Below are 20,000 nucleotides of genomic sequence, written 5' to 3'. Positions count from 1 at the left end.
AGAAAGCTCCTTTTACCCACGCCTACACGTTAGCCGGGCTCTTGTTTTGTCACCGATATCCATCGTGATTTCTCGCCGAAATCGAGGATTTCGAGCTTTCGAAGGATCTCTCGGGTCCGTCGAATTCACATTTCAGTATCCGAATGAAAGGAGATGGCGGGTGAAAGGCAAATCTCTGTTCGTTCGTTTCCGAGCAATTATCCTTAGCGAAAGATCGCGAAGAACGTTAAGGATAGTTTTGTTGACAAACGATCTTTGCCTTCCATGACTCGAATGCAATCGCAGAGGACCGAGCCTTGAGGGATTCCCCTTAAAATGAACTTCTTTCAGAGTTACATCGAATGATAATCGATCATACGAGATCGTTGATTTATCGCTTTGCGTACACCCCGGTATCGTAGATTTATCGCGATGACGCGACGTATTACGTAGACGAGGAGCCGGCAGCGGTTCAGTAACCCTCTCTCGTGACGCCACCCCTTTTATTATCCGTGACACATCCACCCCGCACGATGTTGTTGACCCCACATCGAGCTTGATTACTGTGCCGCGATTAAAATTAATTTCTACGGTATAGGGACGACGTCGATGCTCTCGTCGATGGACTGCCAAAGAGTCACGATGACTCGATGAAATTGATTAAACGCGATCATTAAGCTGTCTTGGCCATGTTTTTATGACGTAGTCGTAGTAGTAGTAATAGTAGTAGTAATAGTAGTAGTAACAGTACGGCAGCAGCAGTAATGCTTCTAGGAGTTACGAGACGTATGTGGTCGACCGAGATTGACGGTGATTGTTATCGGATTCTCGTCGATTATTTCTCGTTTGACGTAGGTTTGATAGACTACTGCGATAGGATTTTAGCATTGTTTTAATCGATGTCCTTTTGATCGTTTTTTTCTTTTTCTTTTGAAAGCCGTAAGTAAAAACATTTGAGATAGACGTGCGATGTCCGACCATACGTCGGATAAAACTACTTCTTTACCATCGATCTAACTCGAATGTTTTTCTGTTTACAGTGATCATGCCAGGGAGAAGCTGATGAATTTTGACGATCGCAATGATGTGACAATAAAGATACCTCTTTCTAATCTCGATTATCTCGGGGAATCGTCCCTGTTATACAGTGCTTCCCAAACTCATACCATAAAGAGAACACGAAGATCGCAAAAACCACCGGAAACGGTATTTCGAAACTGGTGCCAAAAGTCGACAGACAAGCCAAGTGAAGTTCGTATAGTGTGTCAAAAAGAATTCAAAAGAGACGTATAACGAAGAAGACGTATAACGAAGTAAAAGAAATTACAAAAAACAATAACAGAGAGAAAGGAAGAGAAGAGAACGTAAATATACATACATAAATAAGGGATCGTTTGTCGTTGGAGAAAAAAAAAGTAACGACGGTGTAATATAACGAATAATAAAAAAAAGACAAAGGTAAATTTAATAAAGTGAGAAAGATCTGGCTAGAGAATAAAAAAAGGATAGGATCGCGAGAAAGGTGTGGTATTGAGTGGAGGTGGAGAGACGTGAAAGAGGAATTAGAAAAGGAGCGATAGAATGGGCAACAAGCTGTCCTGCAGCTGCGCTCCTCTTATCAGAAAGGCATATCGTTACGAGGATTCCCCATGGCAGACCGGAGCCAGGGGTGGAATCGGCGGCGGTGGAGGGCGCAGGGGTGATACTGGCCACTTGCTCAGGTGCGGAAGCTTAAGAGAGAGGAAGAGGTGCGCATACCATAACCATTCAACCATTGAACCACTCCATTCAACCATATTACCGTTTTCTCTATCTTCGAAGACACTCGTACACACTTGTACTGAATGCATTATACTGACTTCTCTCTCTCTCTCTCTCTCTCTCTCTCTCTCTCTCTCTCTCTCTCTATCTATCTATCTATCTATCTATCTATCTATCTATCTATCTATCTATCTATCTACCTATCTATCTTCTTCTTCTTCTTCTTCTTCTTCTTCTTCTTCTATCCCTTCCAGCTTTTATACCTTTTTTTTCTTTCATTTTTCATCTTTCAAGCCGAAACTCTTTCCATCATCTTTTATAGGAGTGACTCGTCGAGTCCCTCATTCACGTAAATACTCCATCCTCTCGAATCTTCTACCCTCTATCGCGTTTGCTTGTCTCTATTTCTCTATTCTTCGCCTATCGTTCTTTCTATTCTTCTTTTTTTCTCTCTTCTATTTTTTTCCCTTTGCCTCTTCTTCTTTCTTTCGCGCTCGTTGATCGAGTTTCTCTCGTCCATTCATTACATAGGACGGTTCGTCTTTTTCACTCAGAGACCACGGTACATGTAGTAAACGTTGGAGTAAGCTTTTCCCTTATGAATGTTTCTTTCACTTTCTCGCATCGTTCCACTGTTTGCTACATCTCACGAGCGTTCTCTCCGTTTAAAAATATGTATATATGTGTATATATATATATATATATATGCATATATACATACACACACACGTATATATATATAAATACGTGTGTGTATGTATATATAGGTATACCTATGTATATATAAAAAGTTCCAAAAGAGAGTCGACCATTGTTAGGCATCATTAGATATGCGTGCGTGTGTGTGTGTGTCTGTATTCCAACAATGTGAGATCATTGAAATCCATCATAAGAAATTTTTTTATTAATTCATTAATAAAGAATGAATAACGCATATGAATTATTGATTTCTTATTTTGCTTTTAGGCTATACTGAGATACGGAACGGTAGCGTACGCAATAGTATATTTCGTGTACTGTGGTCATATGCTCTTTTTTCCCATTTCTTTTTCCAATACGTCTTTTTCCTTCTCTATCGATAAGATTGAAATCATTGCAACACTTTTGGATCACTCTTGATCTTTCTCATCGATAATCGTAGAAGTATATTTAGTTTTACTACTTTTTACATTATCTTCTATATATTTTCATACTCTTACACGCACATGGTAACTCCTTTTCCACTTCATCTATACACTTGCGCTTTATACGTCTATAGATCTACATATAGATTATCATGTAGTTTATTTAGCTGCATTTTAATACATTCTCATTGCATATAAAAAGCGTGAATATTTCACATCTTTTTATTTTTTAATCATACTCGAAAGCAACAAATAAAAAATAAGTAGTCTATCTGTTGCATCTACGTAGATCATAAATTTTCATTAATTACAATTTAATTTACTAAAACGCACGTTTTAATACTTCAATGTGCATGCCCTGCCCTACTATTAACTACGAAGAACCGACGCTAAAAGCTCTTTCCCGAACTACTTTTCTTCGACTATTTTTCTTCTCGATAAAAACCATTATTTACATTTCTAATGCATAACAGATAAATAGTATGCTATATACCTAAATCTCTAATTACGAAATATATAGGTATAAAGTAACAAGAATATGTTGAAGTTATAGAGTTAATAATGACGATAATAATAATGTCTTATTCTCTTTACGTCCTTTTGCTACGGTAAATAAGAAATAATCGACGATAAACGACGATAAATAATGTTGATTTTTATCTTCATTTTGTCTTTTCGTATCGCCGATAAACGATTATGTGTCTTTCAATGTTTCCATTCATACTATCCTCTTGTCCCAACTCTTGTTAGTATTATATTCGACACTGTATCAATGTCGATAATATTATTAACAAGATGTAAGATGTGTAATAAATAGAGTTTTTAGGCTATGGGCCGAAGTTTTCCATGTGAGTGCCAGTGGAGCCGGGACTGTTAAATGGCAGCAGGTCTCGGAGGATTTAGTTCCTGTTAACATCACTTGTATCCAAGACTCGCCGGAATGTGTTTTCCACATAACGGCATACAACAGTCAGGTCGATAAGATTTTAGACGTGCGGTTGGTACAACCAGGTAAACTCGTTAATATCGCAGACACGTAGAGACAGCTTTCAAATGATATATTTATTATGGTTAGGCGAATAAATGTCTCGATTTTCTCATTTTCTCTTTGCTATTGCAGGTACGAGGATCGGTCAAGCGTCTGACTGTTTTGTTTATTGGAAGGATACTATGACAAACGATACGTGGGGCTTGAATTTTACTTCCCCCATAGACGCTAAACAATTTAGAGAATGTTGCGTAAGTTTAGAACAACTACGTAAAGCTTATTCATTTTCATATATTCGAAACATTAGATAGAACACTATCTTAAGTGTGATTGCGCGCAACGTATACCGTTGCGATTGGACAAACGGCGAAGCTTGAAAAAAAAAGAGCTCAAATCATTTGCAATCACTACTTAATTTTTCACGCAGTCACCATCGTTCAAGATTTCAAGGAAAGCGTCCTCTTCTTACTCGTTGAAGCTCGAACCACCGAACAAGCAGAAAATCAAGACGCGTCGAAAGCCAGTCTCTACTCCTGCATCGCCTAGCAGATCCAGAGAACCTCAGTGCACGTGTATGCCCCCAGAACAGTTTGCCAGATTACGAAATCAAGACGCCAGATATCGAGGTTCTTGTGGTACGATTACATCCTTTAGATCCATCCCATTTACTTCACAGGGTCGACTGGCGTGAACTTTTCTCTCCTTGTGAATAGGTGCTTCGACGCTTCCAAGAACCATGGCACGATCAACTGAAATGGAAATGACACCAGGTCGTGAGAAAATAACGGCAGCCACATCGAGCGCGTCGTTGTACGATAATGTTAACAACGCGAATGCAACGCCAGGAAAAACGCCCAAGGGTAGCGAGGCGAGTAAGCCGAAGGAGAAACAGAATGAGACGTGTCAGACAACACCAAAGACCGCGAACGTTGGCATTGGAACGGTCACTGTTGGATCGCAGGTAAATTTCTTAATGCGTTATCGTGATCGGTGACACCGGAGTTGTCAAATAATTACAACGACGTGCTTACAGATCGACAGTCCGGAAGAAAAAGGCTCGACGATTTCACCGAAGAAGTCACAAAAGAATCAAGACACATCCACTCAACAGAACGGTACCGAAACTTTGAAATCCGAGGGGACGCAAGCAGGTGGCACGCTTCAGAATAAAACCTTACGAAAGGAGCAGCTTCATCAAACGAGATCGGTCGATTACACAGAACTGGAGATGCAGAACGGTAACATCTTCAATATCGTGAATAACAACAACACCGGAAGAAAATTAAAGAGCAAGAGCACTGACGACATGAGAATCGAGAACGCACAGAATGGCGGAATCAGCTTAGATTCTAATACGCTGAAGAGAATGTTGAAACCGATGTCGAGCATCGACAGTCCCGTGACGTCACCCGAAATGACGAGAAAGAGGCATAGTCATCATAACTATCATTATCATCCGAGTAATAACAATCAGAAGTATGTTATGCAGGAGGCAGAAAACGAGAATTATTCGCATCCTTATCGTGCACCGTATAACAACAAGTTTCAAGCTTCTAGGAGCGTTCACGACATGGGTCAACAATATCCTGGTACACGTTCGACATTTTTATACATCCAATCTAAATATTTCGGTGATTTTCTTCTTCACGCAAATCAAATTATTATTCTCAATGTGTTCCCTACATCCTAAATCCGGATTTCAAACGAAATAAGAGAAGAGCACGTCTCCTGAACGTCGGAGCACTAAATCAATTCACTTTTCTCACTGCCTGCAGATCACGAAAAGAATGATTTACCGTCGTCGATTCATGTCTGCATCGTGAAAGTCTATTTTATCACTCGAATGCGATACGACCTTTTATATAATCAAATCCGAATTATTTGCAATAATCTAAATATTCTGATATTGCACCAAGTCACTTCGTCTTTCTTTTTATGTAACACGTATTCGCAGTATGTCTGTCACGTTTCTTCCTGCTGTTGTCTTTTTTCTGTTTTTTTTTTTTTCTTTTTTAAATAACATTTAAGGTCAACACTATAGTAACTTAAGGTTAAAAGTAATTCTTAGGAAGACACGCCTTTGTCGATCATTCAACCATTGTAATTTGCACCGTTTCCAATCCCTGCATGAAGCACCTCTCTGTCGTAGGCGGTAGAGGCAGGACGTACATAGATTCGGAACGTAATCGGTGCACAGGTGATATGTCTCCGCCTTCGGATAACGTCATTTTCGATAATCAATGTTACGCCACAACACCGAGTTCTTCCAATGGTAACTCGGATATGGAACAACCAAACCATTGCAACTCTCGTCGTTGCAACAGCGGCCAGACATATCAACAGCAAAATATGCAGTCGGTTTCGACACCTGGGAGTCCTACCAGCAGGCTTCTTTTAGAGTACGAAAGACATTTGAGAAATACTCTGGCCAAAGGCATGGATGCTGAAAGTTATAGTTTGCGTACATTCGAGGCTTTGCTGACTCAGAGTATGGAGAACCTGGGTGAGTTTCGTAGCTTGTTATTTTTTTCTTTTTTTCTTTTTAAGAAGAAGATTCGCTATCCTTGCACTTCGAATCCTAATTCAGGTTTCGTCTTTTCAGAATTGGCCGAGAACATCCCTTTGAACGTTCAACGCACACCGCACGTTTCGCGAAGACGTAAGTGATGTCGACACCGTCTTGTCCACATTTTTCTTGTTAAACCTTGTTGAATTAGGAACTACGAGACGAATGCTTTTTATGAGAGTAAAGGAGTAATTAACGTAAGATCGTAATGAAATGCGATTGCAGGCTTGAGTTCGAACAAATCATCGACGTTACCGCTGTCGTATCGTTATTGTACCGAGAGACAAAACAGCAAAGATCGAGATGGCTATTACAGCGATCGAAACGAGATAATAAGGGAAAAGAGAGAACGAGAGGTGGATCGTGATCGCGGCTACCTCAGCGATTACAATTCTCGGTATGGTACTTTTTCAACTTCTAAGTAGGTCAGATAACATCCAAAGTTCGTAGTTAATTACTTGTAGATGTAATTTGAGGTTGCTAGAGTGAACCCAATTCAAGCTTGCGCATTGCTGGTACAACGTAAAATTATCAGTAAAGTCAATTAAGAAGAACGGCGTCGTTTAACGAGAAAGAAATGATCGTTACATTTTATTGTAAAATATGTGAGAACGAAAAATGAACCATCATTTTGCCGTTCGTGTCGTCGTTAAAGTGGAAACGTTCCGTTTGAATATTTAAGATGCGCCAGCTGTATCGGGGAATCGGCACGTGCTCAGTGGTTTAGGCATTCGGATGGTTGGCAATCCGGAAGTTCGACGCTCGGTTCAGGTGCATCCAGTTCAATAAATCCAGGTTATTCGAGTCATAAAAGAGAATCTCCATGGGACTCGTTGCCCTCCTTGAGACACGAAGGGAGTCTCAACGATAGCGGCTACAAGTCCAATCGAACGGATTCCTTGGAACAAAGGTGAGTTGCTTCGCATGAGTTTTTCTTTTTTATCCTTTCTTATTTGTTACACCTTCTACTTGTGAATACGGATACTACGAGTGGATGCCGGATTGAAACCTGCTGTCTTTCCTGCGCGACACCTAAAAGAACGTTCTACGGTAACTTCGTTTCATCAGTTCGCAATTCGAAAGTTTCACCTTTTGATCGAGGACACGATCGATCGATTTGCTCTTACCACTTCGTAAAATAGCAGCAGCAGCAGCAGCAGCAAGACATGCTAGCTGAATGTGTGCATTACTTAAATTATATACGCGTAGTATATAAAATTGTGACCCCTTCTTTTGTACAATGCATACTTACACTTAAGCCCCTAGCATTCTTTCCTTTTTTTCCCCTTTTTTTTTCCTTTTTCTTTTTCTTTCTCCCATCAGGAGTAAAGCTCGAGTCCTCTCACCCCCGGCCAACCTCCGACTTGCTGCATTGTTTTCATTGTCTTTCCTACCTTCATTGTGCTACGTTCTCCTTTCACGTTTACCACATTTCTTGGCCGTCTTCTGAGCGCTGCCTCGTTTCAGGCACGATTTCTAAAACGTCACCACCTGTGATTGCAGTGCGTCTAGATGGAAAAATCGCACGGTTTCGATATTAAAATGCTCCGACGCACCGACATTGCCCACACCGTCGTACCTTTATCTTCGTTTAAAAGAAAAAAAAAAAAAAGAAGAAGAAAGAAAGAAAGAAAGAAAGAAAGAAAAAAACCATCAGCGCACGATTTTACGTCTTACTTCTTCCTTGGTTACGATGCCTTCTTTAACAGGGAGATTGCAAGAAAGTGGAAACGCTTTCTAGGTCTATCACTTGTACAGAAACGTAGCGCTTGGTTTGTTTTTGTTATAAAAAAAATCTTCAAACTTGGACACAGATATTTACTTGTTTATTTTATTATTAAGATTATATTTTACGAGTCGTTGTCACTTTTGATTCTATGAGAAATTAAAAGAATCTCAGCTCGATACTTTCACAGTTACGCTTTTGTTCTGTTGCAGAGGTACTTTTGACAGACAGGACAGCGTTCGTTCCGATTATATGTCCGACAGAGATGGTAGATATGGAATCGTTCAACAAGCATCCTTGGAGAGTACGGACTCGAGGCTTTGTTACTTGACGTCTTCGGAGGTGAGTTATCCAAGTAGCTGTTGACCTTATCGTGTCGATATATCAAGATTCCTCTGAAGTACCTCATCGATGTCGTTGTATCGAATGTTTGACATGAGTACCGTGTCTCTATAGGGGCGTTAGAGAGGGCGAGAAGAGAATCACGTTTTAAAAAGGACATCGGCCAATCTCGTCAACCGACTATCTCTTTTATTTTTTTCCCTTCTTTTTCTTTTTCTTTTTTTTTTTTATAACTCAAATGTTTTTTCCTAAATATAACCGTGAAACATAACGTAGTACGGGATAGTTTGTGAAAAAAACGTGAAATTATGAAAGAAACGAGAGATGTTGGATTTTTTTTGGTGATTTCTTTTTTTCTTTTCCCTTCTAATTTTAATGCAGGCACGAGCGAAATATTTAAACGCGGATAAGCATTCATATCGCGACGAAAAGAAGACTTAAAACGCACAATTTTACCGACACTATCACATCTACTCTCTCTCTCTCTCTCTCTCTTTCTCTTTAGCTTCTTCTTCTTCGACTTCATATAAACCGGCAAGCGCGAGAAAAAGAGCGACTCGAAGCAACCGTGGCGCGACGTGGAGGCATTAGTTTTAAAGACTCTTTGAAGTGATCTCTCCCTGCTGCTTGTTTTAAACATCCATTTGCGATTTAAAGCCTTGTAACCGTACGACATTTTCTCGGGCGGTTTGCATCAATGAGCCGCGACAGCGACTACGACGACGAACGTTTACGCTTGAAAAAGCAAGCGTCATTTTTATTTCTGGGATCCCAAGATATACGAGAATTATTCGATACGTTTTTACTCTTCATAAGGATAAATCATTTCGTAAATTCCTCCGTTTATGATTTTCGATGTACGTACATCATCCGCTCGGACTTTAAATCCGGCGTATTTAAATTAATTACACATGAGCCAGTTTATGACCGTTGCTTGCCAGCAAGTTTACAGAAATACGTACATAGATTTCGTGTCGTGTACATTGATTTATTTAGTAATTATTGGATAAACATTATACGATAATTAGTAGATTAGTGCAGTTATTTATTGATATTGCATCCAATAGTCAACATCGCGTATAGTATTTTATTATGAGTGAGGATATCGAGGAACTAAAATTTTGCTAATTTATCGGTCACGAGAATTCGTGTAAAACGATATTTTTTCTCTCGTTAAGATCATCGTTGAAAGAGAATAATAGAAATTGGATAGATCGATAATGCTATTATTCGTACTTACAGCATTGGCCCGAATAGAAAAAGGGATATGTGTGTCAGCATCGCGTACGTTTGTTTTATCTTTTACTCTCTTTGTCTCTCTCTCTCTCTCTCTCTCTCTCTCTCTCTCTCTGATCCGCATCGCGTGGGAGGGTAAACGCATACACCTGTAGACATCTTTCTTGCGGGAACATCGATGAGAATAGGCGAGTGCACGAGAGCGTGGAAAGAGTGCATTGCACACGCGGTGCAACGCGCTTTCCTCTTTTCTCTCTCTTTCTCTTTTTTGTTGACATATGCTTGATGATGATGCTCGCATACATATATCCGAGAAACATCGATAACCCGCTGACTTTGTTTCTCGTCTGCGACTCGTTTGAATCCGTCGCCAACCGCAACCCCTTTGACTGCAAGCATTGCTCTGTTTCCCGTCGCTTCCTATGTGGTTATATGCATATAACGTGTATCTTTTTGTGTAAAATATCCGTAGGCATCAAATATTTGCAGATATATACTTATATACGCGTAGGTATATATGTTTTTGCGTGTTGTTTTAACGCCATTTCACAAGAGACCAAAAGGCGGTCTCTTACAACAGGTGCATGCGCAAACGTATCATCCGTTCTTTCATCATTTTTTCCTATATAGTTTTTCTCTTGCTCAGTGATAATACCGATAAATGTGATAAAAGTCAGGTCGCGGTTTAAATCTCCGCATATAGTTTAAGCGACGATAAATTGAGGGGAAAAAGTTTCACGCGTTTGAAAAGGTTTCCTTCAATTAACGCGCTGTATTCTTAGAAAGGTTTACGGGCAACGTTTCTATCGTTTTCAAAGTAGCGAAATGTCACGACATATATTTTCTAACGTTAGCTAAAAGATTATATAATTTACGAAGCGTGTAATCGATTGAGTTAACCCCCTTGATCGAAGCATAAGACGGAACGTCTATTCGAGACCTAATGCGCACACTCCCATACACACAGATGGACGCGCGTGCTCGTGCAACGCATAGAAAAATATTCCGCGATCTTTGCGAGAGGTTACGAAAGCAATCGCTACCCTTTCATATTTCGCAATTAATCGACGAAATGCTTATTCTCTTGGCCGATCAATAAAGCAAACCGATGACGAGTGCTTTCGTCCGCGATTCGAACGCGATTCTCCCGCTCTTTCCCGGACCACTCGGTATCCTACAGTGGCATCGATTAAAATTTTGTCGCAAAGCACAAACATCCGTCCGTATCCATACACACATAGATATGTACGTATATGGCGTACTCTAAATGGGGCGATGCGCGCGCTATATCCAATCGAGGAAGGACACGCGATATATTTCGTTGGTATTTCGACGTCCGTATTCGGGATCTACGTCGAATTTTAGGAGAAGGATTCACTACGCTGTCCTTTTGTTATGTTCATACATTTGTGGAAGAATCGTGCCGCATTTTCCAAGTCCCCGCAGTGGAAGCGCATCCGTCGTTCCTAGTCGAGCACTTTCCAAACACGCTTTCTCTCCATCCCCTCCCCTCTTTCGTTCTTCCTAGCAAAGGAATAGGAAGAGGGTGAGAGAGATAGAGAGAGAGAGATGGTACGATTGCGCGTTAGAGAGAGAAAGAGTAAAGAGAAAGAGAAAGAGAAAGAAAGAGAGAGAGGGAGAGAGAGAGAGAGAGAGAGAGGAATAGAAGGGGTTGGTTTTTCCTACTCCCACCACAATCCCTACTACCGTGGCTCCTGTTCCGCCTCTTCCTTCCCCTCGACACCTCGTTTACCCTCCAGAAGGAGCGAGGTATTGATTCCCCTCGCGGTAGCAGCTTCTCTACCCTGTTCTCCGGCGGTAGTCCGAAGCTGAGCACGTTCGCGGCCGCTGCAGACTCGCTCGAGGAAGCGACTCGCGCGCTCAGCATCCTCTCTATCTATCCATCTCCCTCTCTCTCTCTCTTTCTCTCTCTCTCTCTCTTTCCTCGAAGCGCACACACACGTACACGTACACACACAAAAACGCACACGCACACACACACACACGCACGAAAACACTGGAACGCAGCCTCGTTCGTCCGAAGCTTCCCTCAGTCAGGATCTCTCCTTCGTCGTTCCCGTAAGAGGAGAGCACTTAAGCGAGCATAGTCGTTTTTACGAGCGAGCCCGAAACATCCGTTCACCGGTGTCGTTAATTGCTAGAAGGTGTCATCCGGTGTTCACCGCCGGGTTCTCCACGGAGGACCGCCAAGTCCACCGGAGGAGCATATCCGGCGGAAATTGCCGTCCTTTTTATCATCAAGATGGAAGAAAGGGGATATCTGCAACGAATTTATCCGCGAATCTGCTATCGACGATCGATCCTACGATAGATGACGAAATATATACGCATCTGTCTCGTTCGTTCCAACTCGTAACAGTCTGCGGTGATCCACGATCTAGATTTCGTCGAAGGGTCGATCCATCGTTCGTTGTGCACTTGATAGGTGAAGGATGTGCAGCTGTTGCTTCGTCTCGTCGCGTAACTTTGTCGATGACTCGCTTTTGCTTTCGATACATTAATTGTTGAAATTTGAAGCTCGCGTGGAATGTTTAAAACTGAACGTACAACGTAGAAACTTTTGCTCCGTGCTCGAGGAGCTTGTTTGCGCGCACGGTGTGTGTTTAACGTACCTGGATATATTCTTCATCTTGCATTACATTCGTCTCCCTTATACTTCTATCCACTTGCCTTAGAAATCGGTGATGTTTTTATCGTCGAGGATGAAACTTTTTCGTCAGAAGAGAACAGACGAAAAGTCCGTGTTAACGGGGGAGATCTGATTTATTCTCAAGGAATCGTCGTTTTTGTGATAGAACTGCTGGTAGAAGAGAACGCGGTGTAAGATCGTTACGATAGTTCGTCGAGAGAAGAGGGAGAGGAAGGAAGGAAAGGAAAGGAAGGGAAAGTTCGTCGGGCGAAGGGTATACTCGCGTGATCGATCAGCAGAAATTATTTCTCGTGATAACGAGAATTTATTATCTAAGTATACGTACATGTATATTCAAAGAGATCAAAAGGGAGGAGAAAAGAGAAAAGAGAAAAGATACAAAACAAAGAAAGAAACGTGATATCGCGAAAGACGCAACATACCTATTTTTATACGGAGAAATTCGTTTCTATGTGTGTATTGCACAAAATATTCTGTATACTTACTTTTAAGAGCGTTAAAAGAACGTTTTGCGTCATTGCGAGCAGCCATAAAGGCTGATAAGCAAGTTTGGCTCGTTGACAGAAAAGGCTGCAGCGATACCGATGATCTTCGAGGACAAACGAAAGAGAAAGAGATCGGTTTGATAAAGTTAGTTGAAGTTAGAGTCGACGAGAAAGCCTTTTGGGCGAATCGACGGTGATAAGTACGGTGACGAGGACCGTTTTGTCTTTAAAAGGTTCTCCGTACGAGTACCTTAGAGGAAATATAGAATATATATCTATATATTCATACATACACACAAATACACACACGCACGCACACACACGCACACGCACACACGTAAGTACGTACGTAGATACATATACGTTGCACGATTACGTTAAAGGATAGATCAATAGCGTAGCGAGTTTAGAAAAAAAGAGTGCAAAGAAGATCTGCCTTATTCGAAATGATGAAACCGACCGTAAAATACATCGACGAGGATGTATGGTGAAATTTTTTGAGACATCGATGCTAACGGAGTGATCAAATCGCAAAGAGATACGAAACGTGTGATATTTAGTTCGATCAATATCGTAACATGTTCCGCGCGTACAGACTATTCGTTTTTTATTTTACTTCTACCATAGTGATCGGCATGTTAAGAACGATCGCGACAAAAATCGAACCCTTGGTAATGGCTTTAGTCCAGCAGATCGTCGAATTATACGACAAGGATCGAGAATTTTATGCTTCGTAGACGTTATGTCACGAATTGGTGTGTCCTTTGCTTGAGGAGATAAAGCAAAGGGTGATTCGAGGAGGTAGAGTACAAAAGTCCTTCTTACTTGGTACGAGTAATACTCGCTAACATCGAGCTTAAAAGGAAAGTTAGTCTGCTGCAGCGGGCATATTTTGCGAGCGAAACACCGCCGTTTCCTCTACCGTCCAAAAGACAATAAAATGGAAGAGGAAGGCTTCGTTTCGGATGGAAGAACGAGAACCTTAGAGTCCATTCATCAGACGACCCAGGAATTATTCGTGAAAAACCGCACGTTTGAGCGGCCTTCTTAAGATCCATCCAGCCCAAAAAAGCTCTCTTTCTTCGTCCAATCAAAGCATCGACAGAACGACGAATAATGGTAGAGCCGAGATGGGCGATCAAATGTATGAATAGTACCCTGGATCTGTTGAGTTTGAGTAGTAGCTATACGGATCTGAAGACGTTATATAAGCAACAGTCGAAGAAATATTACTGCCTTTGTCGTCGTCACACGATCAGCGTAATATCGATAAATGAGTGGAAGAAATTGTATTGGTTCAATTGCAAGAACGTCCGGGAGAAGGTCAATTACGGTCTTGGCGAAGGTTATTATCACAAACTTCTCAGAATAATTAACGGCGCGTTAAATACTTGGGCGCAATATTATATCGACGGTCTGAGTGTTGCCCGTAGGGATATCATGTTCAAGATAAACGGCACCGCCAAGAAAAACATGAAGCTCTTGAAGGAGGGATGCTACTGTCATTACCATCCGCACATTACGGCGGATGCGTGCAACGCCGACTTTCTCAAAAAAGTCGTAAGTTTCTGGGCCACCGTGAGCCCTGGAAGAATACGCGATAAACTACGCGAAAGACTAACTACAACTTACACCATTAAAAAGGTAGAGACGTGAGTCCCCGCGAAATGATTTTTTATTCTTTCGGATATGTTTTTATCTTTCGCCCTCTCTCTCTCTCTCTCTCCCTCCCTCCCTCTAGCTCTTCCTTCTATCTTATTTCTATTCTTTCGCCCTATTTTCGTTCCCATCTTTCAGCATCTTTCTACGCCCCTCACTCCCAATTCCTCTTGAAAATTGTATCCGATGCGGAACACGACGAGCAATCTTGGAAGCATGTTTGGAAGTACATTCCTATCAGATATCTCGCGCAACATTATCGAAATTAGGAATTCCCCGTTGTACAAGTTTTGCACGCTCGAACGATCAACCATTCGTGTTATCGATGCACAGGGCACATCCCTGGAGCAGTGCCACGATACCCACCTAGATTTTATTTTGCTCTACCAAAGTGTTCTTTCGTATAAACTTCGTTCCCCACTCGAGTCTCTTGTTTAAATTTCCTTCTTACAATTTTTGCTAAATGTTAAGAAAAGAAAAGCGATGATTGTCTACCTATTTAAAGAATGTTCTCACACGTTACACCAATACACTCATACACCGAAATTTGTACGATTTGTAAATCCTATTTGCCAAAGGTTTTAGCGTTTCCTCGAATGGACAAGATTTTTTCCTTTTTTTTTTAGATGTCGGATGACGATAGAATGTCTCTCACGACTGCAGTCAGCGACGACGACGATGGTGAAAGCGTTATAAATTCGCCCTATCGAGGAAAACAAACTGGAACTGCTGCGGCTTCGTTCAATTGCACCGGTGCTGTTAGGAAAGCAGGGTAAAAAAATATTATTTGGATATCACGGTTTGTTATCCGCATGGAACTGAGAACGTATACGTATGTTTCGTACTATTTTTATACGTAAGAATACATTAATATTACTTGTCGAATTTCGATATGTTACGATTTAAGAATAATTCCAGTCGAGCCTACGCATGTCGTTCCGAGTCCATGGGAATCTATGTCGCTCGTACGTACAACGATTTCGAAAAAGCACTTAAACTTTGTCGATCCGCAGTTTCCTCAGCGTGAAGAAATGGTTGTTACGTAAGAAGCATCAAATTGAGCTTGCAAGGAAAAGAGGCTGGAAGGGTTACTGGGTCTGTCTGAAAGGGACCACGCTTCTTTTCTACCCTTGCGATTCGCAAGAAAGTAGAGCCATGGAAGCGGCACCTAAGCATTTAATTATCGTCGATGGTGCTATTATGCAGCCAATTCCGGAGCACCCGAAGAGGGACTACATATTTTGCCTGAGCACCGCTTTCGGCGATGCTTATCTTTTTCAGGTGACGAGAATAAAAAAAGAAAGAAAAAAGGAAAAGCGTTCGTTCGTTTGCGGCGCATAATTCCTTCTTTCTAAAACGGCTCCTTGAGAGGAAAAAAATGCGTCTTATTTGATTTGCAGGCGCCGTGTCAAGTAGAACTCGAAAACTGGGTGAATAGCATACATTCTGCCTGTGCAGCCGCATTCGCTCGTCATCGTGGTAAGACCGGGACTTTACATCTTCTTCAGGAGGAGATCTTTCGTTTGGAGAAGGCGATAGAATCGGTAGGGCTAATTTCTTTTTTCGTCACGTTCGTCGGTTCGTCGTTCGGCGCTTCTCGCGAAATGTAGTTTAATACCCTTTATCTAGGATCACAAGATGAAACACATGGCCGATCTTCAGCAATCCGTCGTGTCCGACGTCGAGACGAAGCAGCAGATCAACAATCAAATAGTACAGTGGGAAGAAAATCTGGAACGCCTTCATTGCGAGCAATTCCGTTTGAGATGTTATATGGCCAGTTTGCAGAGCGGGGAATTACCTAATCCGAAGGTTAGTAACTATATACAGGAAATAGTGAGAAAGTCGATTTTGTTCGTATGTTTCATACGATTTATGGTCGCACGAGGGAAGAAACTTTTGCAGAAGAACATTTCGATTTACTCTGGTTCGATAAACGCGATGCGCGTAGCCATATCGACCGAACGTAAATAGAACATGTAGGAATTGCAGCTGCGTAATTTCCAATAAATTAACATCGTCGTCGAAGTTAAGAGGCACGCTGAGCGTAAATTCCAGCTGGTCTTAAAAACAATTACTTTAATCTCTCTCTCTCTCTTTCTCTCTATCTTTCTCTTTCATAACAGAGTCTACTGACACACGTATCTCGCGCGACGAAGCAGACGTTGAACAAATTGGGTGTCTTCACCGTGTCGTCCTTCCATGCATTCATTTGCGCACGAAGTCCCTCATTATTGAACAATTTGTTAGCCGGCCGTGGCGCTACCAAGAGAAGACCACCACTTTTATCTAGGTCGAACAGCGGATCTAGCCGAAGGTCACTCCAAATATCCTCTAGAGACGAAGAGAAGACTGTAAAGGTGTCCGTGCCGGATAATCAGGTAATTATTCTTAATCGGCCCGTGGTACGTCAAAACCGTGACTATGTGTCATCCTGACGTTTGCGTCTTCGATTTCTAGCTCGTTTCGGTTTTTCTACGCGATGCTATGACGGTAGAAGAATTTTTAGCGAGCGCTTGCAACAGGAAGAATCTCAATCCGATGGAGCACTTCGTGCGGGTGAAGAAACGACGTGACATGGAGGACCATAATTATTTTGTACCGCATAGAACCGATCTGATCGAAACTTACGTAAGTTACGCGATATGGAGGGAACTTTTTCGAAGGTACGAGAAAATTATCTTGGAGATTAAACGTTTCCCTCGTCGTTGCTTCAGTTGCATACGCACGAGATCGTTGAGGTCTGCGCAAAGATCTTGTATCAGGTGGAATTGCAAAGAAACACTTTGGAACAAATGTGGGGCTTCTCCGTGGAGGCCGAACTCATCGAAAATTCTGATCGACAGGACGAGCTTTGCTGCTACGTTAGCAGAGTCGAAGATAAAAGTGTGGCCATGCAGAACGGTGAGTCTCGATTTAATATCACGACGAACCTAAGTTTTAAAGGTCATGTTCGGGAATGCGGGAGTGTGAGAAACGACCTTAACGATATTATTTTAATCGTGCCAAGTGGCAGCGCGTATATCGATGTCATTGAGAAAGACCGATTCGTCACGCTTTACTGCACATTTGAACAAAGTTATCGGAATACGCTTTGACATACAAGCTCTTGTAGTGCTTATTTATTCTTCACGGTCTTCTTTTAACGGCCCATGGTAAAATGGAATGACATATTCCCTAAGTATGTTTCTTCCTGCGTCTATCTTCGTCCTCTCGCTTTATCTTTCGCATCATTCGATAACGTAATACTTTCAGGCATTATTAAGGGCGACGAGATCATGGTGATCAACGGTGCGATAGTAAGTGACTTGGATATGATGTATTTGGAAAGCGTTCTTCAAGAAGAAGTCGGTCTCTGTATGATGATGAGATCCTCGAGAACCGAACCACCGGATCTTACCGGAATCATGAGAGTCACCGATGACATCATCGAAAGTCTGGTTTGTCCTCCTCCACCTTCCGATCCGCCAGTCATAAGCGAGGAAATGATATCCGGCCTGATAGTACCAGCTCCCGGATGGAGTGAGTCTTGTTAATTTTATATCGTCTCTATTATACCTAGGTGTCCTCATGCATTGCAGGACACTCTTTCCATACTTCTCGAGGCCTTTCGTTCTTCACTCTGTAACGATCTCATTAGTTCAGAGTCTAATGAAGCGACGATAATCCTTTGACCGTCAACAGAGAAAAAATAGAACGCGGGGACGGCTGGGCCTTGATTCGAGATCGATAAAATTGTATCTTCCCTCTCCGGACTTTTTTCGTCGCATTTCCATATTGCGGATGAATCTTTAAAATAGAACTTACGTGCAAAAACATTATAATGCGCAACGGAACATGAGAAATGCGATCTTGACGCACCGGACGTTTCATTACTACGGACGTTTCGACTCGATAACATGTCCGCTTGATTTACATCGATTATCCAATTCTTTATGAACCTATTATATCGAGAAATATTTTACTTTCCACCTTCAAGCTTTTTCGAAGGATCCATCCGAGCTATTCCCCAAACGATCCCAGTCTACAGGTATCCGTATCGATTTTCCAGGCAAAGAAAGTCTCATGCAAGAGTGTACGACGACCTCGCACATAGAAAATGGTAAGCAAACGTCGAGAACGAATTCTTTCGAGATTGAAAATTTATTAAAAACGGCGGAACAAGTAACGGGTATTTGCCGATCGCCCGGTGAGACCAGGAAGTCGAGTCCCACCGGAAGCGTCGTGAGTTCTCATTCGCAAGCGTTAACACCAAGTAGACAGCTGAGCGACGCTGAAAAACTAAAGAAAGTGATATTAGAACTGATCGAGACTGAACGAACTTATGTAAAGGTACGATTAAAATAGATTGGAAAAAACGAGTCGGAGCTTTCCGATCGTTTTCTTGCATCTTTAATCGATAACATCTCGTGTTGCAGAATTTAAACAATTTGCTGGAAAACTATTTAGAGCCCCTTAAACGCGAGACCTTCCTATCGAATGCCGAGATAAATGCACTTTTTGGAAATATTCAGGAGATAGTCACGTTTCAACGACAGTTCCTGCAAAATCTTGATCACGCAATTGAGATGGAGGCGGACTTTAACAGCTTTGATCATCCCAGTCAATTTAAGGTAAACGAGAGATCGTATGATCGCTAATCGACTCACCATGATTTTCAATCGTTTCTCTTATTACAGGGTGTTCTGTTTTCCATTGGAAGTGCCTTCTTATATTACGTAAATCACTTCAAGCTGTACAGCTCGTTTTGCGCCAGCCATTCGAAGGCCCAAAAAGTTTTACATCCAAGTGAGTAATCGTCGAATCTATGGAGTAAGATCTATGAGTTTCATGACTGTAAACTCACCGAACCGTTCAATGATTTCATATAGACGAAGGAAATCAAGCTTTACAAGAGTTTCTGCAAGCGAGAAATCCGCGTCAGCAGCACTCGTCGACATTGGAATCGTACTTGATAAAACCCATTCAAAGAATACTCAAGTATCCGTTGCTTTTGCAACAACTTAGAAATCTCACAGACGAGCGAAGCGAAGAGCATCAACATTTGATAGGTAATAGACGCGATCGGGGTTGTATGTAGTTGGATTATGGTACTTACGTCAAGCGATCGATTTCAGAGGCCCTTAAAGGTATGGAGAAAGTCGCGGAGCATATTAACGAAATGCAAAGGATTCACGAGGAATACGGAGCTATTTTCGATCATCTCTTCAGGCAACATCAAAAATCCTGCAAACAGGTTAATAAAGCGATTTTACGATTACAATAATACCACAGGTGGGTCTCTATATGCATCGTCTACTTTCTCTAGCCGATCGATTTGAGTCCTGGAGATCTTTTGTATTATGGCGGCGTCGAGTGGCTAAATATTTCGGACTTTCTTGGAAAGATAAAGAAAGGCTTGGAATTGCACGCCATGTGTTTCGTTTTCAAATCCGCTGTCGTGTTCCTGTGTAAGGAGAGATT

General features: G+C 41.7%; 1 protein-coding gene and 1 long non-coding RNA gene across 10 annotated transcripts in view; one reads left to right on the top strand and one right to left on the bottom strand.

Moving 5' to 3' along the window:
* Window positions 1–20,000, top strand: part of LOC127069672 (protein still life, isoforms C/SIF type 2) — a 31,837-nt gene that overhangs the window by 2,264 nt on the left and 9,573 nt on the right. The window contains exons 2-26 of one of the 9 annotated variants that reach the window (XM_051006933.1): window positions 1,020–1,700; window positions 3,691–3,875; window positions 3,985–4,103; window positions 4,280–4,487; window positions 4,566–4,813; window positions 4,886–5,441; window positions 6,002–6,355; window positions 6,455–6,511; window positions 6,644–6,815; window positions 7,101–7,328; window positions 8,357–8,486; window positions 15,164–15,309; window positions 15,551–15,818; window positions 15,938–16,081; window positions 16,167–16,349; window positions 16,664–16,918; window positions 16,998–17,168; window positions 17,255–17,441; window positions 17,793–18,059; window positions 18,589–18,869; window positions 18,956–19,150; window positions 19,217–19,325; window positions 19,409–19,588; window positions 19,655–19,773; window positions 19,846–20,000. The exon at window positions 19,846–20,000 is cut by the window's right edge and continues 22 nt beyond it. In XM_051006933.1, the coding sequence (XP_050862890.1) occupies window positions 1,561–1,700; window positions 3,691–3,875; window positions 3,985–4,103; window positions 4,280–4,487; window positions 4,566–4,813; window positions 4,886–5,441; window positions 6,002–6,355; window positions 6,455–6,511; window positions 6,644–6,815; window positions 7,101–7,328; window positions 8,357–8,486; window positions 15,164–15,309; window positions 15,551–15,818; window positions 15,938–16,081; window positions 16,167–16,349; window positions 16,664–16,918; window positions 16,998–17,168; window positions 17,255–17,441; window positions 17,793–18,059; window positions 18,589–18,869; window positions 18,956–19,150; window positions 19,217–19,325; window positions 19,409–19,588; window positions 19,655–19,773; window positions 19,846–20,000 (5,057 nt within the window). In that variant the 5' untranslated portion in view covers window positions 1,020–1,560. Of the gene's footprint in view, window positions 1–1,019; window positions 1,728–3,690; window positions 3,876–3,984; window positions 4,104–4,279; window positions 4,488–4,565; window positions 4,814–4,885; window positions 5,484–6,001; window positions 6,356–6,454; window positions 6,512–6,643; window positions 6,816–7,100; window positions 7,329–8,356; window positions 8,487–11,662; window positions 14,523–15,163; window positions 15,310–15,550; window positions 15,819–15,937; window positions 16,082–16,166; window positions 16,350–16,663; window positions 16,919–16,997; window positions 17,169–17,254; window positions 17,442–17,792; window positions 18,060–18,588; window positions 18,870–18,955; window positions 19,151–19,216; window positions 19,326–19,408; window positions 19,589–19,654; window positions 19,774–19,845 lie in introns of those variants that run through there. The other 8 variants (XM_051006935.1, XM_051006934.1, XM_051006931.1 and 5 more) reach the window with 8 other exon arrangements.
* LOC127069695 (uncharacterized) lies at window positions 6,981–7,652 on the bottom strand. The gene is made up of 2 exons (XR_007783670.1): window positions 7,508–7,652; window positions 6,981–7,450 (listed from the first exon to the last, which is right to left on the bottom strand). It is a non-coding gene; the product is annotated as an uncharacterized LOC127069695 (long non-coding RNA).

Source organism: Vespula vulgaris, chromosome 16, assembly GCF_905475345.1.
Source record: "Vespula vulgaris chromosome 16, iyVesVulg1.1, whole genome shotgun sequence".
In the NCBI taxonomy this organism is placed as follows: Eukaryota; Metazoa; Arthropoda; class Insecta; order Hymenoptera; family Vespidae; genus Vespula; species Vespula vulgaris.
Note: the sequence above shows the minus strand (reverse complement) of the source record. Positions and strands in the feature narration are given on the sequence as shown.